Below are 21,354 nucleotides of genomic sequence, written 5' to 3' on the forward strand. Positions count from 1 at the left end.
GAAGAGAAACCAAACCAGGATAACTCTTATAAACAAAGCATTTGCTGAGGCTTGTTTACAGTTTTGTAAGTTTGTACATTATCATTATTGTAGGGAGCATGCTAGGGAACATGGTGAAATGGAGACAGATATGATGCTCAAGTAGTAGCTGAGAATTCAGATATAAGCATAAAACACAAGCATAATTCCAAAACATAACTTAGGTTTATTTTGTCTGGGTGTATGTATGTATATGTGTGGGAGCCCACACATGGAGGTCAGAGAAAACTCTGCAGAGATAATTACCTATTTTGTGGGTACTTGGAATACTAACATGGGTATGGGTCTTGTTGTCTTTTACATTTGTTCCCAAAGTCACCGTGCTAGCCTTAGCCACAGAACCTTAATCACAACCTTTCTTCCTTTTCCCAACCTTATTTTCGCCTCCTAAGTAAAATAGGGTACAACTTGAAAGGTCCACAAAGGATTTAACAATTACAATACTATGAGACCACAGTCCACAGTGTTATGTGAGACTCAAGGCAATCTCTTACAACATATTTTGCAACAATGGTATAGAAGTGTTCAGATTCTAAAACAGAAGAAACAAAAGACAGCAAGGAAAGATCAACCCCAAATCCAGAGAACAGTCTGACATCTATATTTTTGACAAGGTTGTGTGAGTGATTCCAAAGGCTTTATTTACCACATTCCTCAATCTTCCATAGTTTCCATTCAGCAGAAAGCTTTTGATAACTTACTGTCTGAAGAAGTGTTAAAGAATTATGAATATTTTAATATTTGTATTATTTCACTCCAGTTTGAACTACCTTGTGTTGAGACATATAAGAAAGTTTATTAAAGGGTTTGCAACATTTTCCATGTGAGGCATTTCAGTCTTGTATGAATGATTAGGTGTTTCACAGTTCTTAGTAAGTACAAAAGACCTTGGAACATTCTTCACACTTGTGTGGTTTCTTTCACAGATGAATTCTTGAATGTTGCTTAAGACCAGAAACTGGTAATAGTTTTTTGCCACATTATCCACAACTGTAGTATTTCTGTACAGTAGGAATTATCCTGTGTTCAGCATATACTATGGAACTTCTGAAGTATTTGCCACATTCTTTAGAGTTGTATGGTTTCTCTGTAGAATGGATTCTTTCATGATCCCTAATGTTTTTGTAGAGCACAGAAGGCCAGGATACATATTTGTAGTTTTTTTTCCTGAGTGACTTCTCCTGTGTTTAGAAAATAATGTTGGACAATGGAAATCCTTGCCACACACTACACACTTGTAGGGATTTTCTCCTGGATGAATTTTTTTGTGTACCAAGTGATGATGAAATCCGAGGCCCTTCCATATACTTCAGACTACTATTGTTTCTCTCCTGTGTTAATTTTCTTTTTTCTTTTGGCACCAAGCAATACACCATCAATATTTTTTTAAAGATTTATTTATGAATATGACAGCTCTATCTGCATACCAGAAGAGGGCATCAGATTCCATTATAGATGGTTGTGAGCCACCATGTAGTTACTGGGCATTAAACTCAGGTCCTCTGGAAGGGCAACCAGTACCCTCAACTTGAGACATCTCTCCAGCACCATGAATTGCCTTATGCTTGGAAAGTCGTGATGGATAATGGAAGGCCTTGCCACACACTTCACACTTGTAGGGCTTCTTTCCTGTATGAATTATCTTGTGTTTAGAAAGTAATGATGTAGAACAGAAGGCCTTGCCACATACTTCACACTTGTATGGATTCTGTCCTGTATGAGTTTTCTTGTGTTCAGAAAGTGACGATGGGAAACGGAAGACATTTCCACATATTTCACACTTGTAGGGTTTCTCTCCTGTGTGAATTTTCTTATGGTTGGAAAGTTTTGAAGGATAATGGAAGGCCTTGCCACATATATCACACTTGTGGGGTTTTCCTCCTGTATGAATCATCTTATGTTTAGAAAGTAATGATGCATAATGGAAGGTCTTGCTACATAAGTCACAATTGTAGAGTTTTTCTCTAGTGTGACTTATCTTATGTTTAGAAAGCAATGATGGAAAATGGAAGGCCTTGCCACATTCTTCACACTTGTAGGGTTTCTTTCCTGTATGAATTCTCTTGTGTTTAGATAGTGATGATGAAAATCGGAAGGCCTTGCCACATACTTCACACTTGTATGGTCTCTCTCCTGTATGAATTATCCTGTGTTTAGATAGTGATGATGAAACATGGAAGGCCTTGCCACATACTTCACACTGGTATGGTTTTTCTCCTGTATGAATTCTCTCATGTTTAGAAAGAAATGATGGATAATAGAAGGCCTTTCCACAATCTTCACACTTGTAGGGTTTTTCTCCAGTATGAATTCCCTTGTGTACTAATAGTAATGATGCAATGTGGAAGGCCTTTCCACATACATCACACTTGTATGGTTTCTCTCTTGTATGAATTTTCTTATGTTTAGAAAGTCTTGAAGGATAATCAAAGGCCTTTCCACATACATCACACTTGTATGGCTTCTCTCTTTTATAAATTTTCTTATGTTTAGCAAGAATTGAAGGATAAACAAAGAACTTGCTATGTACCTCACTGTTATAGTGATTCTCACCTGTATGAATTTTCTTGTGTTTAGAAAGTAATAATGGAATGCAGAAGACCTTTCCACAAATCTCACAACTGTAGGCTTTTTCAACTTTATGAATTCTCTTGTGTTTAGAAAGTGATGATGGAGAACAGAAGGCCTTGCCACATACGTCACATTTGTATGGTTTCTCTCCTGTATGCATTTTTGTATGGCTAGAAAGTCTTGATGGATAATGGAAGGCCTTGTCGCATACTTCACATTTGTAAGGTTTTTTTCCTGTATGAATTATCTTGTGTTTAGAAAGTAATGATGAATAATGGAAGGCCTTGCCACATACTTCACACTTGTAGGGTTTTTCTCCTGTATGAATTATCTTGTGATGAGAAAGTTTTGATGGAACATGAAACGCCTGGTCACATATGTCACACTTGTAGGGTTTTTCTCCTGTATGAATTATCTTGTGTTTAGAAAGTAATGATGGATAATGGAAGGCCTTGCCACAAACTTCACACTTGTAGGGTTTCTCTCCCGTATGAATTTTCTTGTGTGCAGATAGTGATGATGGAAATCGGAAGGCCTTCCCACATTCTTTACACTTGTACGGTTTCTCTCCTGTGTGAATTCTCTTATGTTTAGATAGTGATGGTGGAAAACAGAAGGCCTTTCCACATACTTCACACTTATATGGCTTTTCTCCTGTATGAATTCTCTTATGGGTGGAAAGTCTTGAAGGATAATAAAAGGCCTTGCCACATACTTCACACTTGTGCAGTTTTTCTCCTGTATGAATCGTTCTGTGTTTAGAAAGTAGTGATGAAACATGGAAGGTCTTGCCACATACTTCACACTTGTAGGGCTTCTCTCCTCTACAGATTTTCTTATGTTTAGAAAGTCTTGAAGGATAAACGAAGGCATTGCTACATAATTCACTGTTATAGTAATTATCTCCTGTATGAATTCTCCTGTGTTTAGAAAGTGATGACAGAGAACGGAAAGCCTTTTCACATACTTCACACTTGTATGGTTTCTCTCCTGTATGAATTTTTGCATGGGTAGAAAGTCTTGAGGGATAATCGAAAGCCTTGCCACATACTTCACACTTGTAAGGATTCTCTTCTGTATGAATTATCTTGTGCTTAGAAAGTAGTGATAAAATGCGGAAAGCCTTCCCACATACTTCACACTTGTATGGTTTCTCTACTGAATGGATTTTCTTATGGTTGGAAAGTCTTGATGGATAATGGAAGGCCTTGCCACACACTTCACACTTGTAGGGTTTTTCTCCTCTATGAATTATTTTGTGTTTAGAAAGAAATGATGAAATATGGAAGGCCTTGCCACATTCTTCACACTTGTATGGTTTTTCTCCTGTATGAATTCGCTTGTGTTTAGAGAGTATTGATGGATAATGGAAGGCCTTGCCACATACTTCACACTTGTGGGGTTTTTCTCCTGTATGAACTCTCTTATGTACTAAAAGTAATGATGGGAAGTGGAAGGCCTTTCCACATACTTCACACTTGTATGGTTTCTCTTCTGAATGAATCTTCTTATGTCTGGAAAGTCTTGATGGATGTTGGAAGGCCTTGCCACATACATCACACTTGTAGGGATTCTCTCCTGTATGGATTATCTTGTGTTTAGAAAGTAATAATGGAATGAAGAAGGCCTTGCCACAAACTTCACATTTGTAAGGTTTTTCTCCTGTGTGAATTCTGTTCTCTTCAGAACTTAATGATGGAATATGGAAGTACTTGGCATGTTCTTCATACCTGTAGGGCTTCACTTCTAAGTCAGTTATCTGGTGATTTTGAAACACTTTTGTCCACTCAAAGACTTTTCCATATTCTTCGCATTCTGTGGAGGAACGATTGAGAAATTAATGAAAGCAGAGCAAAATTCTGTAAATTTATAATGCTTCTGTTTAAAAATCAACATTTTTCTCATACTTGCACTTGTCTTTATAAAAGATAAACTACACTCAATTCTTTATTTATTTCGTTTTTCGAGACAGGGTTTCTCTGTGTAGCCTTGGCTGTTCTGGAACTCACTCTGTAGATCATGGTGGCCTAGAACTCAGAAATCTGCCTGCCTCTGCCTCCTGAGTGCTGGGATTAAAGGTGTGCGCCACCATGCCTGGCTTACACTCAATTTTTTTATACCTGTATTCAATGAAGCCTAATTTAAAACAGAAGTAAAAATCATGTAGCCTTCCACTGAGAAAAGAAGACCATGACAACACAGAAATGGAAACAAGGGAATATTAATCAAAGTCAAATATGAAACAAAAACATAAAATTAACAAAGAGAACCCATTATGTAAACAAAAATCAGCTCCTTACACAAATACAGAAATTTTATGACTAGATAAAAGCAAAGTATAAAGTAGTCTAACTTTGAAAACACCCACATAAACAATATTTCTATATTTTATATATCATATATATATAATATGCATACATGCATTAAAGTTTTGTTTCAAAGTTATGAATAATAAATCTCAATGGTTCAAGAAATAAGTTTATGCATATCTTTAGGCTTTGTGGGTTTGCCCAGTATGTAAAGATTTTTCTGCCTGGTATCTAGTTGCCATCCATACATGGTACTGTAATATTCATTCTAAGAATTTCCTTTATCAAGTTTGTATTAAGTTTGTTCCCATGTTATTATCTAACTTGTCAATAAAACTGATTGGCTAATAGACCAACTGTAGAGAAGAAAGAGTTAGACATCTGCCAGCCCAGGAAAGAAGAGACAGAGAGAGGGCAGGGTGTGGGGTGGAGGAGGGAAGGAAAGGAGTCACTACAAGGAAGGGGTCCAGAGAGCCATCAGGTAAAGACATCTGAAGCCCAGAAAGCCAGACCAGTACAAAAATGCAAGTATACTGATGATTTTGATGTAGAAGATTAGAATTGATCATTAACTACCCAGTCATTGTCTCATGAATCTTATCAAATAAATGTTATAGTTTCTGCCTCATTCATTTTGGAGCTAGCCAGAAATAGAGACAAATTTTCACTTTTAAAAATGAATGTACATTTATCTTATATAAAAAAAAAACATTCAAGTTAAAGACTACTTAGAAATGACAGAGCTTTGGCTGTCCTGAGGAACACAAAGTAATCTCATGATGGAAGAAAACAAAGCTTACGAGATTCAAAGCATCCTTAACATTAGATAATTTCCTTTCACAGAAAAAGACAGAAAAGTATAGCTTTAAAAGATGATTTATACCACAATATTGTGTCTCAATGGCTTTATATTAGATCTTAGAGTTTCCCATTCTGTTCTCTGATCCCCTCCTTCTCACACACCTGAGTACATAGAGATAGCCGCTCCTCTTTTCACATCTGAAGGCTCTTGTCTTTGCTCCAGAAATGTGACCAGATATGGCTTAGATGAAGCAAGACCTGTTTATGGGAAAAGGAAACATTGTTAGGGTATTCTCCTGGGAAATAAAATGTCCTTTCTAGGACTGTCTGTATAAGATGAGAAGATACAATAGAGGAGTATAGAGGATTCATTTTTAACATGTTTTCTGATGGGCACACCAGAATCCTTAGGAGAAACTTAGGACTTTTGAGTCCTAAGCTTCATATCCCTTGGTTACAAGGACAATTTTTAAAACTGAAGTGTGTGAGAGTCTCTGTAAGGTGTACCACTTACGTTCTAATAAAAATGAAACATTTAAGAGGGTTGGGGGAAGAGGAACCAACACCAGAAGAAATAGTTTTAAGGTATAAACAATGTTAATTTTCCTTAAAAGTAGCCCTATGAACCTCTCTGTTGGAAGCACAAGCTCCCTTGAGGTATTGTACAAAGCGAGCAACTTTCACGCTGGCAGTTAAGAGTTCTTCATGGAAATATATAGCAGTGGGGAATGAGGAACTGGGGGTAGCCACTGGAGGTTTCCAGGACTCAATGGGGATGACATTAGCAGAAATTCAGAGTAAAGGGGAGACAAAACTTGTAGAGACCACCTCCAGTAGATAGGCACAGACCCCTGTCGATGGATGGGGCCACACACCCATCTCAAAGTTTTTAACTCAGAAATGTTCCTGACTAAAGGAAATTCAGGGACAAAACATGGAGCAGAGACTGAGGGAAGGGCCATCCAGATACTGCCATACCTGGGGATCCATCCTGTCTTCAGACACCCAACCCTGACACTGCTGCTGCCGCCAAGAGTCCCTTGCTTTCAGGAACCTGGTGTGGCTGTCCCCTGGGATGTTCTGACAGCACCTGACCAATGCAGATGCAGATGCTCACTGCCAACATCAGAATGAGCTTGGGGACCCCAGTGGGGGAGCTGGGGGAAGGATTGGAGGAGGAGAGGGGGATTGCAACCCCATAGGAAGAACACTGTCAGCAGGCCAGACCAGCAAGTGCTCCCAGCGACTAGACCTCCAATCAAGTAGTGTACGGGGAGGGACCCATGGCTCCAGATACATAGGGAGCAGAGAATGGCCTTATCTGACATCACGGGAGGGGAGGCCCTTGGTCCTGTAGAGGTCTGATGCCCCAGCATAGAGGGATGCTGGAGAGCTGGGGTGGGACTGGGTTGGTGGGTAGAGGAGCAACCTCATAGAGGCAAAGGGGAGGGAGGAGAGGGTGGATGGGATGGGGCGGCTTGTGGAGGAGCAACAAGGAAGTGGGATATTATTTGAGATGTAAATGAATGGAATGATGAATTAAAAAAAAAAGTTCTTCATGGAAGATATCCTCACCTAGGAACACAAAATTGTCATAATTCTCCAACATCACATCCCTGTACAATTTCCACTGAGCAGGATCAAGGTATTCGCACTCCTCTGCAGAGAAATCAATGGCCACATCCTTGAATGACAGCATTTCCTGGAAAAAAAAAAAAAGGAAATAATACACATTGTTGGGGGTTGATCTGGTGTTTCTATGTGCTCAATACTACCACACGATCTGGTAGCCAGAAGATGAGCAAATTCTAACATACTCCAGTGTTTGTTGTGTAAAACTAGCCCCCAATTTTAAACTATTGGTTAAATAAAACTGGCAACAGGCTCGGCTGTGACGGGGAAAGGGTGCCGCTGCATTTTTGGTCACTGCTCAGGAGATCACACCTTCCTGAGAACCAGGCCAGAGACCTGAGAACCAGGCCAGAGACCGAAGTATTACTTTGTAGCTCTCAGAAGTCAGGACTCTGCAACACTGTTGGCTGCTGTGGATCTTCTATATTCACAGTGTACCAGTTGCTTCTGGTCTACCACTGTTAGATAGATAACTTCTGCCACACATCCTAATAGTACAGTTGCTTTTGGAAAGGAGTCACAGCCGCTGTCTGCCAGGAGTCCCTTGCCCCACTCCTGTGGTTGCCTTTTCCATCATGCCAAAGAATAAAGGCAAAAGAGGTAAAAACAGGTGCAGAGGGAAAAATGAAAATGAATCTGAGAAGAGAGAGTTGGTGTTTAAAGAGGATGGGCAGGAGGAGTATGCTCAGGTGATCAAAATGCTGGGATGAGGACGCTTGGAAGCAATGTGCTTTGATGGTGTGAAGAGGCTATGCCACATAAGAGGGAAGCTGAGAAAAAAGGTTTGGATAAATACCTCGGACATTATATTGATTGGTCTACGAGACTATCAAGATAACAAAGCTGATGTAATTTTAAAGTATAATGCAGATGAAGCAAGAAGTTTGAAGGCCTATGGAGAACTTCCAGAACATGCCAAAATCAATGAAACAGACACATTTGGTTCTGGGGGTGATGATGAAATCCAGTTTGATGATATTGGAGATGATGATGAAGACATTGATGATATCTAACCTGACCTAAGCATGTTACATTCCAAGTTCNCTGAAGATAGCTCTACACAACTGGCATCTTGACCTTCAGCTGTTAAGTAAAACTTCATTTGGCATGTGTATGACTTGTTAATGCAAATTGATGAATTTTATTTTTTGAAGTATTATATTTCTTTNAAAACNAAAGATNTTGAGTTATCTTAAGTGACATGTTAACACTTTGTGCTTATGGATGTAATTGAACTTAGGGCANAGCAGTGAGCACTGTTAAGAGACTGCCTTTCCATTTGTGACGCTTCATTTCTGCATGTGAGTGGTTTGTGTCAACAGTTCTGCCAGGTGGCCATCGTAGGCTGAAGTAAGCCCTAGTCCAGCACACCTGCTTCAGGCCTTTATACTCTAGTCATCTGGCTGCGTTTGAGACTTCTCAGCAGACTTACAGACGTGTACATCTGCACTTGGAGTCAGATAAAATATGGCTTTTATACTTAAGGAGCCATGCCATTTTATACTTTCATGTTGTATACATTTGTTTGATCCTTGAAGTTATTGCCACCCATAAAAAGTCATCTCAAAGTGCAGTTTTTAAGTTACACCGGTAGCAATTTTGAGTTTTAAAAATTAGTCATTGTGGAAATTAAATACTTAGAGGAGGTAATCCACTATCTTGACTTTAGAAATATAATAGTTGACAGTGTTTATATATAATTTTACTTTTCTAAGGTATACCCAAAAATAGAAAATTAAAAAGAGAAGTAAATCTGTTCTGATCCTTGCATAGAGAAATTTTCAAAGAAGTAGTTGTTAATAGCACATAAAATATTTTTTACTTTGCAAAGTAGGTTGTGTTAAGTCGTTTTCAAAAAGTTACCTACTGTATTGAGGCTTTGGATAATTAATTACTATGTGTTGATTAAAGTTAGTTACATAATTGTACAAGTTAAGTTTTCCTTAAACTAAGCTTAGGTTAAAGGAAGAGGAGCCACAGCTTAATGAAAACGTGGTTCCTGTTTTCTAAATGGAGGAGTCCAGAAACACAATAAAACATGTTGGTACAAAAACACTTTTTCTTTTTAATATGTTCATTATATCTCTGGTATATAACAAAAATAAATGACAGTGATTTCTGGTATATCATGAGAGGCTATTTTATTTTATTTTATTTTTATTTTTATTTTATTTTTTCAGTTAGACTCTGGAATTTAAGATAAACTTAACCATTTTCCCATTTAAGTGATGCCAGTATCAGGGTTCTACAGCTTCACCCTTGCTGCTTAGGGAGTGAGTACTCCCTAAGTACTGACGTGTCTGTCAGTCCTCAGACGCCTTCCTTTAAAAGACTAATTCTTTCTCAGGTTTTGTTTTTGACACCTACAAATGGTGCCTGACTATGAAGACAACAGTATTCACCTTCACTTTTATTTTTTGATTGTTTTCTAGTTAGCCCAGAATAATGTAGCTTACGAAAATCTCCCAGTCAAAAAGAAAGAAAAGCCAAGTATGATTTTCTTGATCATTGATTGGTGGATCTCTTCTAGATGGAGCTATATAGATCTTTGTAAAGGTTAATTTTGTAAAATGAAAGTAGACATGGTACCCACAGTTAGAGGCAGATCCCACTTCCACAGAAGGACAGTGTGTGTTTAGAAAGAGATAACACTGGAGCTTTTTATTGCTCTACACAGTGTATCGATTTATCCTATTGCTGCTGTAAGTTTTTAGGACAGAAAGAAAACTTGACCATGGACCAGCTAGTGTGATGGCATTCAGCAGCAAACAAGAAACTGTCCCAAGGTAGGAGGTGAGGACCAGTGCCTGAAGATGTCCTCTCATTCCACAACATGTACAGGTGCCCATACACACATCAGTATATGCACAAAGATGCTGTTGAGGCTATAGTCGCATGTCTTGGTCATTGCAAACCATCAGAGGCAGACACTGAGGTATTCACATGTCCTGTTTCCTGCTTACCAATGTCTACATTTCTCTCATATTCTAGATGAAGGAATGATTCTTTTATAACAGGAGCGATTTTATGCTGTTAATTATAAGTAAATGTTGACATAAGTGTTAGAATTAAAATGACTTAGTGAAAAAAAAAACTGGCAACAGTCAATTATGTGGTGAAATAGAGGTTGGTAGAGTTTCAGTGATCAGGCTGGGGGTCAAAGGTAAGGAACGTGATGAGAAAAAGGAAGAATAAGGAGGAGAAGGGGAAGATGGGAGGACATGAGGTCTCCATTAGACATGATGGATCAGTAACACATGCCCAACTGAAATGACCCCCAACCTCCAGGAAATACTGATAGGGCAGAAATAATTCAGGAAAGACTCAATCAGCTAGGAATTGGGAGCACAGCTTGGGAGCTTTAGAAAAATACATTAGGAGTAATTCCCCAGTAATTGAACAAAAACCAAATAAATAAATCCTAGTGTGGGTCTCATTCATTTGGAAGCTAAGCTGGGATAGACATAGCTACAATTAACTTACATATCAGATTATCACCATCAATAATAACATAAATACAAAGAGGTGTCATGTGTCCTGCATACAAATCTAAAGGTGGCCCTGAGTAAGAGCTGGAAGCACTTCTGATACAGGGAAGTAAAATCCCTAAAATATTATTGATGTGATGCTGGGGGGAAAACAGGATTCATCTCTAAGGGAAGTGGATGACAGAAGGTCCGAGAAACTCCTATAGTATAATACTTTTAAGGACCATAAACTGGAGAACAAGAGCAACTACAACACAGTGTGTTGGGGCTGGAGAGATGGCTCAGCAGTTAAGAGCACTGGCTACTCTTCCAAAGGACATGGGGCTGATTACTACATCCCATATGGCCACTCACAACTGTCTATAACTCCAGTTACAGAGGATCAGACAATCTCTCAGACATGAAAGCAATCCTCCTTTACTACAAAGCAGAGAAGATCTGTGCCAGTGATCTCAGCCAGACAAGCACCTGGTATAGGTAAGTCAGTTAGAAGGCACAAGAAGCACGGTCACACAGCATGTGAGACTTGTCTATTTATGACCGAAACAATAATGTCCTTTCCCATCTGGTAAGAGTCTTGCTTTCAGAAACAGGATTCCTATGTGAATACAGCTGATCTTTCTCAACCTTATTTGTCTGCTACAACCCACAGAGGAATGTTCTCTTTTTAGGACAGCATGAAAATCTGTCTAGCTTAAGCAGACAATACCAGGAAGGAGACCTGGATGGGGCTCCTAGAGCAGCACCCACTTCCTCATTCACAAGCCCCTCACTTGTCTCTAAAAGGTTCGAGCCAGGTTTCTCCCCTCACACAATCCCCTTCCCATGTCTCCAGGAAAGCTGGTGCCCATCTCTGTGTGTACTAATAAGCAGCCTCATCTGTTGTCCTCAGCCTCCTCCCTGCCTTTCTTCTCTTTGATCTGTGCTCACAAATCTAACATCATCCATAGTCTCACAAATGACCATATTGCATGCTTAACATCACTGAATAATATAAATTAAGCAGTGAATTGAGGAGCATAGCAGAGAGAAACTGTATACCACAATTCCCTAAGTCTTTTGCTTTTATGATGTCATTAAAAATTCATTCAAACTAAAGATGTTCATTTGTAACCACATTAAGATGACCTCAAAATTACCAAAAAGAAGAATATAAAGAAAAATAATGTATTTGGGTTAAGGCATATGGAGCTGTTACATAATGGAAAAGAATAAAGGAAGCTGTTATTAAGTCAGACACATAAAACTAATAAAATAATTATTTTTGCAGCATGTAAGCTGACTGGTACGTCATGCCTGTATTTTTTTCCTAAAAACCATATGACCAGATCTCATAGAAAAACAATATAAAAGATCAAGCTAGCATTTCCATTCAGTATCATACAAGATTTCTAGAAACATTTGCCAATACACATTACTTAGTTGAACACTAGGAACCACATTTTAGAAGTATAATCATAAACTTCATCAAGACTACAAACATTTCTTAAAGGTATGAAGAATCATCTAAATGCCATTAAAGACAATGAAAGGAAATATATAGGAAATGTTAGACACTGTGAAAAGACCAAATCTTTAAATAACACATAGAAGAAGGAGAAAACCCCCCAGGCAATGGCATAAATTGATCTTCAAGAAGGTCATAAAAGAAAAAAAATAATAAACAACAATAAAAGCTTGAAAAGAGAACACAGGCACATGTCAAAAACATCCACCATGACCAAGTTGGCTTTATCCCTTAAATGCAGGAATAGTTCACCATATGCAAGTGAATAAATGCAAGAAATGACATAGTCTTATAGACAATAAACTCATGGTCATTTCAAAAGGGGCAAAAAAGCCTTGGACAAGCTCCAATATGCTTTCAGGGTGAAAGGGCTACAGAGTGTAAGACTAGAGGGTTGTTCCTTCAAGGGAAGGAATGTAAAATCTGTTTTTCATACAAAGCTCAGAACTGATTATTAGTCTACTTAGTCACTTATGATTTATTTCGCTAACTTTGTTCCTCTAGGACATTTAGGTATTTTTTTTGTGCTTACAGTACTGAGGTAATTATCACCATAAGAGTTTACACCTAATTGTGCTAGTGCTTGAATATGCCTAAAACAAACAAGTGGACGTCAGATTCCCCCCATTTGAACAAACGACCACTAATGAGTTGTGTTGGGCAGACTGCCTTCCTGTCTCCCGTGCCTTGGTATTCTGCTGGTCATGATGCTATGAACTCCTGCTGATTGGGAGCATAAGAAAGAGAATGGAGGGTACATATGACCTCATGGAGAAAATTGGGAAGAATTGTGGGGCAATAATTAGGGAAGTGGAAGAACATAAATATAGATCTGAAAGTAACCTTGGACCCTCAACCCCAGCTCCCTACCAGCCTGCAGTCCCTCTATAACCCAGCAGTGGTCACCCTGATACCTAAACCACACAAAGACTCAACAAAGAAAGTATTTCAACCACTTTTCCTTATGAATATTGATGCAAAAATACCCAATAAAAATGACCACAAACCAAATCCAAGATCACACCAAAAACATAATCCACCATGATCAAGTAATCTTCATCTCAAGAATTGAGGGGTGGTTCAATACATGAAAATCTGTCATCAGGGTATGAGGTGCGTACCTAAACATAATAAGGGAATATACAGCAAGCCAATCTTAAGTTAACATCAACTTAAAGCAATTATACTAAAATCAGGGATAAGACAAGGCTATCCACTCTCTCCATGTCTCTATAATATACTACTTGAAGTTCTAGCCAGAGCAATAAGAAAACTAAAAGAGATCAAGGGGATACAATCTCAAAAAGAAAAAGTCAAAAGTATAGCTATTTACAGATAATATGATAGTATACATCAGTGACTACCCCGCCTCCCCCCCCCCCAAAAAAAAAAAACTCTACCAGAGAACTGCTAGAGCTGATAAATACCTTCAACAAAGTGGCTGGATACAAAATCAACTCCAAAAAAAAAAAAATTATTAGCCTCCCTTTATACAAACTATAAACAGGTTAGGAAAGAAATCAGGAAAATAATACCTTTCACAATATCCACAAATAATATAAAATATCTTGGTGTAATTCCAACAAATCAAGTGAAAGACCTGTATGACAAGACCTTCAAGTCTCTGAAGAACGAATGTGAAGAAGATATCATAAGACAGAAAGATTTCTCATGCACATGGGTAAGTAGGATTAACATAGTGAAAATGGCCANCTTATCAAAAGCAATCTACAGATTCAGTGCACTTCTCATCAAAATTCCCACACAATTCTTTACAGACCTTGAAAGAACAATTCTCAACTTCATACTTAAAAAGAACAACAACAAAAAAAACCCAACAACAACAACAACAACAACAACAAACCGCCCAAGTTAGCTAAAACAGTCCTGTACAACCAAAGAACTCCCAGAGGTATCATAATCCCCGATGTCAAGCTGAGCTACATAGAGAGAGTAATTAAAGAATTAAAGAAACCTGCATGGTATTGGTACAGAAACACACAAGTTGACCAAGGGAATCGAACAGAAGATCCTGAAATAACCCACGCACCTCTGGACACTTAAATTTTGACAAAGAAACCAAAACCATACAATGGAAAAGAGAAAGAATCTTCAACAAATGGTGCAAATCTAAATGGATGTCTGCAGGTAGAAGAATGCAAATAGATTCATATTTATCACTCTGCACAAAACTCAAGTCCTAGTGGATCAAAAAACCTCAACATAAAACCAGATACACAGGCTGGAGAGATGGCTCAGCAGTTAAGTGCACTGACTGCTCTTCCAGAGGTCCTGAGTTCACTTCCCAGCAACCACATGGTAGCTCACAACCATCTGTAATGGGATCCCATGCACTTTTCTAGTGTGTGTCTGAAGACAGCTGCAGTGCACTCATATAAATAAAAAAATAAATATTTAAAAACAAACAAACAGATATTCTAAATCTAATAGAAGAGAAAGTGGGGAGTAGCCTTGAATGCACTGGTATAGGAACAACTTTCTGAACAGAACACCAATAACTCAGGCACTAAAATAAACAATTAATGCATGGGATCTCATGAAACTGAAAACCTTCTGTAAAGCAAAGGACACTGTCACACTGGCAGCCTCCAGAATGGGAAAAGATTTTCAGTAACCCTAAATCCCACAGTGGGCTGATATCCAATTATATTAGAAAACTCAAGAAGTTAAGACACCAGCAAACCAAAAAACCCAGTTAAAAAATGGGGTATAGAGCTAAGCTGAGAATTCTCATCAGAGGAATCTCTAATGGCTGAGAAACACTTTAAAAAGTTTCTTTGGTCATCAGGGAAATGCGAATCAAATGACTCTGAGATTCTACCTTACAGCCACAGCACATGCAGGCAAGGATGTAGGGCAATGGAAACACTCCTTGGTTGCTGGTGGGAGTGCTAAGTTATATAATCACTATGGAAATCAATGTGGTGGTTTCTCAGAATAATGGGGATAGTCCTACTTCAAGTCTCAGTGGTATCACTCTTGGGCATATACCCAAAAGATGTTCTACCATACCACAAGGACACTTGCTCAACTACATTTGTAGCAGCTTTATTCATAACAGTCAGAAACTGGAAACAACGCAGATGTCCCTAAGGGACAAACGGATAAGAAAGTGTGGTTCATTTACACAGCAGAGTATTACTCAGCTATTAAAAACAAGGACATCATGAAATTTACAGGCAAACTGATGGAACTAGAAAGCTTAGATTTTTTTCAAAACTTACTTTAAGTAGAGTTCTCAAATATTTCAACCTTCCTTCTAGCCTACATACCAGTGGTAGGGGATAAAAAAAGATTAATAGGAAACAGGGGTTATGGCCCTGTTTAGTAGTAGTTCCTTGAAGTAGTTCCACTCTTTGTTGGCAGGATATCAGCGTCCAGTCCAATTACAAAACATCAAGCATGAATCAGGACAGGTAGCAAGATCCAACAGAAAGCACAAGGAACCACTGAATTCATACAGAACAGCAGAAGCAGTCAGAAGCCCCCAGAAGTTCTTTGGTGCATTTCTCTCTATGTAGTGAAGACCAGCAGAGCTTTGCAGGTGCTGTGAATGCAGAAGCACCCTCTCTCACTGTCTGTGGGGTTCTTTTTATCTTCTTTCAAAACATCACATGCCCTCTGACAAGACAGCTTCCAGCAAAACATCACATGACACAACTGAATTTAAAGAAACTAGAAACTTGCACTTCATCTTCCTGAGTGAGGTAGCTCAGAACCAAAAGAATATAGGTAATATATACTCACTTATAAGTGGATATTTGCTGCAAAGTACAAGATACCCATGATACAATCCACAGACCCAGAGACGCTAAATAGAAAGGAGGGCCCAATGGAGGATACTTGATTCTCACTCAGAATGGAATTCAGTCATCAGAAGTGGATGGAGGGATGAAGGTGGGAGGGACAGGGAACTGGGAAGGGTATGGGGATGAAGGATCAGGTGTAGGGAAAGCTGGGAGAGAGGACCAAAAGAGTGACCAAAAGAGTGATATGCTGGAGACCTGAGATGGAAGAGGCTCCTGGGAGCCTATAGAAGTGACACTAGTTGAGACTCCTAACACTAGGTAAAATGGAACCTAAAATGGTTACCTCCTATAGCCAGGCAGGACTCCCAGTGGAGAGATGAGGATGCCAATCTAACCTTAAAACCTTCAACTCAAAATTTGTCCTGCCTACAAAAGTGAGTGGACAAAGATGGAACAGAGACTGAGGAAAAAGCCAACCAATAACTGGCCCAACGTGAGACCCTTTCCGTGGATAAGAACTATCACTGATACTGTTAGGCTTGCAGACAAACCTGGCATAACTGTCCTCTGAGAGGATCCATTCAGCAGCTGACTGAAACAGTGCAGAGACCTTCAGTCAAACATTATTAGCCAGAGCCGAGGGAGTATTGTGGAAAAGTTGGGGGAAGAATTGTGGGACTGGGAAAGGGTAGGGACCCCACAAAAGGCCAACGGAGTCAACTAACTTGGACCCTTGGGGGCTTCCAGAGATGGAACCACCAATCACAGAGCACACATGGGCTAGACCCACCAGCTCATCCCCACACATATGTAGCACAAAGGCAGCTTGGCCTTCATGTGGATCTCCCAGACTGAAGTGGAGGTTACCCCTGACTGTTTCCTGACAGTGGATCCCGAGCCCTGATCTGGGCTGCCTCATCCAGCTTCATTGGGAAGGTATGTGTCTACTCTTCCAGTGACTTAATGTGCCAGTGGGGGTTGGTGGAGGGGGAAGGCTCCCCCTTCTCAGAAGGAAAGTGGTGCATGGGGAGAGGGGCAATGTGAGGAGGGACTGGGAGAAGATGGGGGGGCTGTGATTGGGATGAAAAGTGGCTAAATACACAAATGAATGGACAAGAAAGAAGAAAGAAAAGTTTCCTTGAACTCACTGACAGAAAAACTTTAAAGACAGAAAATGACAACAACCTGTGCTCCTCAGGTATATTCCTTTCTTCTTTTGATGCCTATCAAAATCAGTACAAATGAGGTTTCTGTATTCTTTTTCATGGCCTCTTGACATGCACACAGCCCATACCAGGAGCTGAATGACATCACCCAACACAGGACCCTTCAGAGTTTCCCAGAACAACCTGTCAAACATGGCAAGGTTCCTGCCTGAATGTTAGAATCAGTGAGCTGTTCATTCATACCGTCACTCACAGTAACATTTGGATGAAATGAAAATAGCCTTCGAGGAAAAGGGCAGGACGGCACAGCATAGGAGACTGGACTCCTCCCTGAGGAAGAGGAAGGGCTCCCACCTTGACAGTTTACTCTACTGTCTGGATGGCGGTGATACCACATGGGAAGGACAGTGGTAGATGCGGTTGCCATTTCCCATTGGCAGAGTCAGATGTTTTGAAAATTTTCAGGTAAAGTCAGACAGCCCCATGGGGTCAGGACAGAAAATAACAGAGAACAGTCAGTACACAAAGAAAGCTAACATTCTCTGCTAGTCAAGAGAGGCAGAGAGAATGCCTCCGCCCACCCCCTCGCACAGTAAATGTAAGCAAGATCCTGATCATCAACACAAGTCATTAACAGAAGGGTGCTAGTGAAAACCTAGATTGGTAAGGTTTTAGGATTAGGAAAATGTCAATTGGATGGATTCCTGTCAGGTCACTGGTGCTCAGAACTGAGAACACCAGAAGTAATTGCTACACCCATTATACTATGTTTTACAAATCTTTTAAAAACAAGGGGTCTCAAGTAGCCTAGGCTCACTTGAGTTGGCTATGAAGGAAAGGATGTCTTTGAACTCCAGGATTCCTGACTCCTCCCCTCCCCAAAACACACAATAGGCTTTAGCTCACTTTTCTATCATAGGGCTGTTTAATACAAAATATACGACTATTTGGTGCCTGTAAGTTACATATGAGCATGCTGCTGTACCCTCTCTATGTGTTTTGATGTACAAGATAGCACGCAATTCCCGACTTCACATACTGTTATATTTTTCCTACAAATTAGCAACATTAACTAGGAAATGCTTATTTATTCTAGATAGGGTTACAAACTCATTGAAAATCCCGTAGCTAGGACAAGGTGGTCTGAAGCTCATGCTTCCTGAGAGTAGACTTGAATGCTGTAAGTCAGGCTCTGGCTCTGGCTCACAAACTCTTGGTTTGACTGAAGAGTGATAACCAAAGCAAAATCACCTGAGATGGGGGGAGGGGCTGTGGAGAAATTCTGAAACACACACACACACAGAACACAAAAAACCTGTGTGTATTTTGTGAATGCAAAACTCTTGTAAGGAGTCTGTGTATACAGAGACTGATGGCCCATGTGAAAGTTCACTGAGGGGCAGAGCCTGGAATTTTGCAGGTTCAGGGGTAGCTGTCTTACCTTGGGCTGGTTTTCCCTTCAGGGACAGTCAGTCCTTGCCTCAGTCTGTAGTGGACCACACAGCTTGTGACAATAGATAAAACCTCTCAGAATCCACTGACTAGGGAGAACATGAGCTTCTATCAACACAAAAGCTAAAATCTCATCAGATGGTATCTTAGGTGAATGGAACATCTCCAATGTCTCATAGTACATGCCTCTATCAGACTCACACCAATGTATTTTAAAATTTCCTTGGTTAATAACATTCTTTGTTCTGTGCAACCAAGAAACTGATTCCATGTTGGAGCATGGAATTTGGATTAAACTAAATCTATGTTCTCAGAACATGGCTACTCAAATAGCTCTGGAGTAAACTATTCTCTTAACCCTTCTAGAAGAGAACTGTGCATTTTGCCTGAACAGGAACCTACTATGTGTAAATCATAAGACCCCAAGTGTGCCATGGCTTTTGAAATTTATCTTACAGCTTTTAAAAACTTTTAATGTATGTATGTATGTATGTATGTATGTATGTATGTATGTATATGAGCACTCTTTTGCTGACATACCAGAAGAGGGCATCAGATCCAATTATAGATGGTCGGGAGCCACCAAGTGGCTGCTGGGAATTGAACTCATGACCTCTGGAAGAACAGCCAGTGCTCTTAACCACTAAGCCATCTCTCCAGCCCTATCTTACAGCTTTTCAAATACAGTTGAAAAACTTGGAGAATTCATTCTAAAACTATTAAGGGTGCGCCAGTAAATCTGAATGTCACATTGAGGGACAAAGAAAAATTTAAGAGAGTTCAGACACTGCTGATAACGTGAACACATAGAAGAAAAGCACGTGAAGAGACAGCAATGAACAGAGCCTGGCAGATTAGAGAGCAATGTACAGAGCCTGGCAGTTTAGCGAACAATGTACAGAGCCTGGCAGATGAGCAGAGCCATTTCCTCCTTCCCTTTCAGACTTTCCAATCCCTCCCAAAGATCTCTCATCACACCAAGTCATCGTTCACATCTGAAAAGAAGTCTAAATTTTGGACAGAACACATACTCAGAACTGTTGAGGTACGGCTGTCTAGTGATTTTTAATCTGAAGTGTAAAATCCTAATTATTTGGATTATACAAGCACAGGTTCATACCAAATACAAGCTTATTTTGTGGCTTTATAGCCATGTATTGTCGCATTCAGGTCACAAAGGCGTCTATTAGAAATTCTTACTTGAACCAGGGCATCCGTAAGTCTAACAATTCATTCCAAAGGAACAGGAACTAACATCCCACACAACAGCTGCCCTCCCTCACAGGATTCTTGCTCCTTGGACACTAGGAACTTTAGGAAGCTGTTTGAGCTCAAATCAGGAGAAGTCTCCGGGACATAACATACAGAGGGCGCTAGATGTCCCCGTATTCTGTATGTCCTGAGAATCTGACTTCAGTCACGTGAGGATGGGTCAGCTAGGCAGTGCACGTTTCCCCGGTAAACACGCGTGAGCTCCTGTCAGCATCTCAGGCACAGGCAGTCAGCAGACTCAGCCTGCCCGTGCCATCCTGTTGTTTCCAACCTTCTCTTCAAACCTTCTCCCAGGGGCAGTGGCCCAGCCATGTCAGCACAGCATCTCCAGGTCAGCAGCTTCCTGTCTCAGGAGCCCAAGTCAGCACTCTCCGTGCCCTACCCGCCACCCTACACAGTCCCTCAGACCTGAAAGATGGCGCTGCTCCCTGGACCAGCCTCCATGTCAGAGATCCAGAGGCAGCGCTCAGCAGGACAGTGGCATACACTTGAGGAGCGAAGTTTGAAGAAAGAATAAGGAAGTTCGATTCCGACGGCCCTTTCTGTTGACGTCACAGGGGTCGGGACTACATTTCCCACAAGTCAATTGGCAGGACTTACAAGGACCCACCGGAGAGGTCTTGTGCATTGCCTGCATGGCAGCCCAGCTGTGGGCGGCTGAAGTTGGAAACAGGCTGCAGCACATGGGCAGCCACAGGGAAATTGGGCTTTTAAAAAAGTCTTTGGTCACAGCACGCGATGTTAGCCTGTGAGCCGAGCCTTTCACAGTAATGTTTATCGCATTTCCATGTTATCTCTGCTAAAACATTGTGACTTTAAAGCTCGGATTTTTTTTTTTTTTGTTTTTTTAAAGCTCAGATCTACTTATAGAATCTTACTACCGAGTGGAAAATTCATGCTTTCATGGTTTACTTAAAATATGAAAGCGGGAAGTTAATGTAGGTTTTATGAATTAGCATTATTAAGCAATATTAATATACATGATTTGAGCGGATAAACCAAAGAGCAGACCACGCCAAGGTGATTCCACGTGAGAGGTTTATTAAGCAGGGATGGGGAGCGGCAAAGCGGGTGGAAGAGTAGAGAAGAGAGAAAGAGGAGAAGGAGAAAAGGGGGAAAGGGGAAGAAAAGAAGAGAGGAGAGTGGGGGGTGAAGAGGAGGAGAGAGCGAGGAGGGGGTGATCCCCTAATTTATACGGAGAATGACATCACACCAATGAGGGTGGGGACTGAGCCAGGTGAGTTGTGGGATTGAGGGTCGTTGTCCTGGCAACGCAGGTCTAGTGTCACATGGTTGGGCCAGGCCTTGGAGTGTCCTGGTGCTAACATTCCCCCCTTCTTGTTATTA

The 21,354-nt window shown here is 40.3% G+C and overlaps 1 protein-coding gene and 1 pseudogene across 3 annotated transcripts; one reads left to right on the forward strand and one right to left on the reverse strand.

Moving 5' to 3' along the window:
* Positions 1 to 24: 24 nt before the first annotated feature.
* Positions 25 to 20,507, reverse strand: LOC110328768 (zinc finger protein 728-like). Of its 2 annotated transcripts, none has more exons than XM_029544006.1 (4): positions 20,416 to 20,507; positions 7,296 to 7,422; positions 5,883 to 5,978; positions 25 to 4,425 (listed from the first exon to the last, which is right to left on the reverse strand). In XM_029544006.1, the coding sequence occupies exons 1-4, from the start codon at positions 20,449 to 20,451 to the stop codon at positions 1,517 to 1,519; spliced, it is 3,168 nt and encodes a 1,055-aa protein (XP_029399866.1). In that variant the 5' UTR covers positions 20,452 to 20,507; the 3' UTR covers positions 25 to 1,516. The 2 variants fall into 2 exon arrangements, with proteins under 2 accessions (XP_029399866.1, XP_029399867.1); XM_029544007.1 differs by lacking the exon at positions 20,416 to 20,507 and adding an exon at positions 19,936 to 20,398.
* On the forward strand, positions 7,926 to 8,675 carry LOC110328769 (annotated as a pseudogene). The gene has a single exon (XR_002380885.2). The product of XR_002380885.2 is annotated as a eukaryotic translation initiation factor 1A, X-chromosomal-like (transcript).
* Positions 20,508 to 21,354: the final 847 nt, after the last annotated feature.

Source organism: Mus pahari, chromosome 11 (assembly GCF_900095145.1).
Source record: "Mus pahari chromosome 11, PAHARI_EIJ_v1.1, whole genome shotgun sequence".
NCBI lineage: Eukaryota > Metazoa > Chordata > Mammalia > Rodentia > Muridae > Mus > Mus pahari.